Source organism: Nematolebias whitei, chromosome 6 (genome assembly GCF_014905685.2).
Source record: "Nematolebias whitei isolate Nwh7 chromosome 6, NemWhi1, whole genome shotgun sequence".
NCBI classification, from domain to species: Eukaryota; Metazoa; Chordata; class Actinopteri; order Cyprinodontiformes; family Rivulidae; genus Nematolebias; species Nematolebias whitei.
The window spans coordinates 46175663-46178312 of record NC_056503.1 but is presented as its reverse complement, the minus strand read 5'-3'; the positions used below and the strand labels follow the sequence as shown (position 1 = coordinate 46178312).

General features: G+C 41.1%; 1 protein-coding gene across 1 annotated transcript in view; it reads right to left on the bottom strand.

Annotated features, from left to right (window-relative positions):
• The window catches only part of LOC119410759 (protein Atg16l2), an 11345-nt gene that overhangs the window by 6664 nt on the left and 2031 nt on the right, over window positions 1-2650 (bottom strand). The window contains exons 5-7 of the mRNA XM_037677672.1: window positions 1898-2149; window positions 760-825; window positions 367-456 (exon numbers count right to left, since the gene is read on the bottom strand). Of these exons, the coding sequence (XP_037533600.1) occupies window positions 367-456; window positions 760-825; window positions 1898-2149 (408 nt within the window). The remainder of the gene's footprint in view (window positions 1-366; window positions 457-759; window positions 826-1897; window positions 2150-2650) is intronic.

Below are 2650 nucleotides of genomic sequence, written 5' to 3'. Positions count from 1 at the left end.
CTTATACTAATACTAACATTAATACTTATACTAATACTAACATTAACATTAACACTTATACTAATACTAACATTAATACTTATACTAAAACTAACATTAATACTAATACAGATACTAATACTAATACATATACTAAGACTAACAATAACACTAATACTTATACTAATACAGATGATAATAATACTAATATGGATACTAATATAAACACTAACAAATATATGTTATAAGTTAGATTGTTTTTAAGTATTTTAACCATTTGTCTGATAAAAAATGACAGTGACATTTTTTAAACATTGTGTTTTGTAAATAAAATCCAACTTGACATAAAAACTTGATCAGAACCAGAACCAATCAGAGATCAATGACCTGAAGAGACAGGCTGGAGCTCTTCTGCTGGACTCGTCCTGCGGGTCGGCCTTCGGAGACGTGGACCTGGAGGACGGAGCGCTGGACGAACTGAAAGACAAACAGTCCTGATGAAGAGTCGACAAACATCTTCATCATTGAAAGAGTTCTGCACAAAACCAGCTGAAATGATTTCAACTCTAAAAATCTGAAACAAAAACAGCTCAAATCAACAAAATCATCCAAAAATAAAATCATTTTCTGACCAGATTTATTTAAGGTTCAGATTATTTAATCAGAAATGTCAGATTATTTCCAGTCATTTAAACTAGATTCAGACTTAAACAATAAATAACCTAAATCATAAAAAAGCCTTAGATTCATGAAGCAGGTATGAAAACAGGAAAATGTCACCTGTCCACGGTGACCTTTGACTTGGCAGCTGTCTGCAGCTCCTTCTGCAGGGTCGCCTGTCGAGCTCTGAACGGAACACAAACAGAAAACAGCAGTTAGACACCGAGGGTGCGGTGGCCCTGAAGGGACAATGCAGTGAGAACACCCCAACAAAGAAAATAAAGACATTTAAAAACAGAGTTTTTGTTTTTCTACATTTGTGTTACGACACTTTTTTGTCTGAAATTCGGTTTGTGTTAAACAGGTGCGATAAACAGGTGTAATAAACAGGTATGGTAAACAGGTGTGAAAAAACAAGTATGGTAAACAGGTGTGTTAAGCAGGTGCGATAAACAGGTGTAATAAACAGGTGCGATAAACAGGTGTAATAAACAGGTGCGATAAACAGGTGTAATAAACAGGTATGGTAAACAGGTGTGAAAAACAAGTATAGTAAACAGGTGTGTTAAGCAGGTATGGCAGCACGACGGATCAGTGGTTAGCAATGTTGCTTCACAGCAAGAAGGTCCTGGGTTCAATCCCCGACTGGACCTGGGGTCTTTCTGTGTGGAGTTTGCATGTTCTTCTTGTGCATGTATGGGTTTTCTTCGGGTACTCCTGTTTCCTCCCACAGACTAAAAACATGCATGTTAGTCTGCCTTCAGGCCCAGGCCTCCCTTGCAAATCATATCTGTGATCTCAGTGGGATTTGACTGGTTAAATAAAGGTTAATAATAATAATAATAATAATAACAGTAAACAGGTGTGTTAAACTGATAATGTGTGTTAAACAGTATAGTAAACAAGTATAATAAAGAGATATGTTAAACAGGTGTGCAGTGTTTCCTCTAGATATCTTGCCATGGCAGGATGCTCATCTCGTACCGACGTGGGGGTGGGCTGTTTGTACTGACAGTTTTCGAGCGGGGGGGGGGGGGGGGGCATCGTGATGGTTCAGCAGGAGGGAAGAGGCACTTTAGCTATTTAGCTAGCGCGCCTGTATTATGCGCCGCTAGCTTAGACGGGGCGCTTGGTTCTGTTGACGGAGTGGAGCGCCCCACTTGTACAATGGTGGGGAAAACAACAGGTGTCTTAAACAGGAATGGTAAACAGGTGAGTTAGACAGGTGCATTGAGCAGGTGTGTTGTGTTTCAGACACCTGGACCGGCGTTTGTTGCAGATGTTCATGTGGGCAGCAGCCTGCTTCTTCAGGTACATCATGTCCTCCAGCTTGTGTTCTTCTTGAACCTTCTCCTCCCTGAGCCTCGACTCCACCCTGCTCTGGCGCTCCAGCAGAGCATCATACTCCGTCTTCTGTCTCCTGTTCTCCACCTTAACCTGCTCCACCCGCCCCTGCAGTGCCTGACGTTCATCAAACGCATCTGTCAGCCGAGACTCCTCCTCCTGCAGCCTTAGAACAGAGAGGAAGAGGAGAGACGGGTATCATCTTCATCAGCGATGAACAGTTCATCAGAACTAAAGGAGGTTCTGTTTTTGCCTCCACCCATCACGGGAGGGGGGGGGGGGGGAGACAGAGGACACACCCCACCTCCATTCAAAAAAATATAATATTTTTTTAAATAAAAAGCGAAAGATCAGTCGAGGTACTGCATTTAGAAACAAATACTTTTGAAAATGTAAACAAAATTCAGAATTTAAGTATTTGTATTAAAGTATTTAGATGATTTTAATGATAAAAAGTTGAGAAATTGGACAAAAAAGTAAACATTTCATAAAAATGTGTTCTGTCTGCAACGTGACGAGACATTCAGGTGAAATCGTTAATCCTACCTCCTCTTTCGCCCGCAGCAGCTTCTGTGTCACAACAAGCATTTCAGGTGAGACAGGTGAACAGACAGGTTCAGGTGTGTGTGTGTGTGTGTGTGTGTGTGTGTGTGTGTGTGTGTGTGTG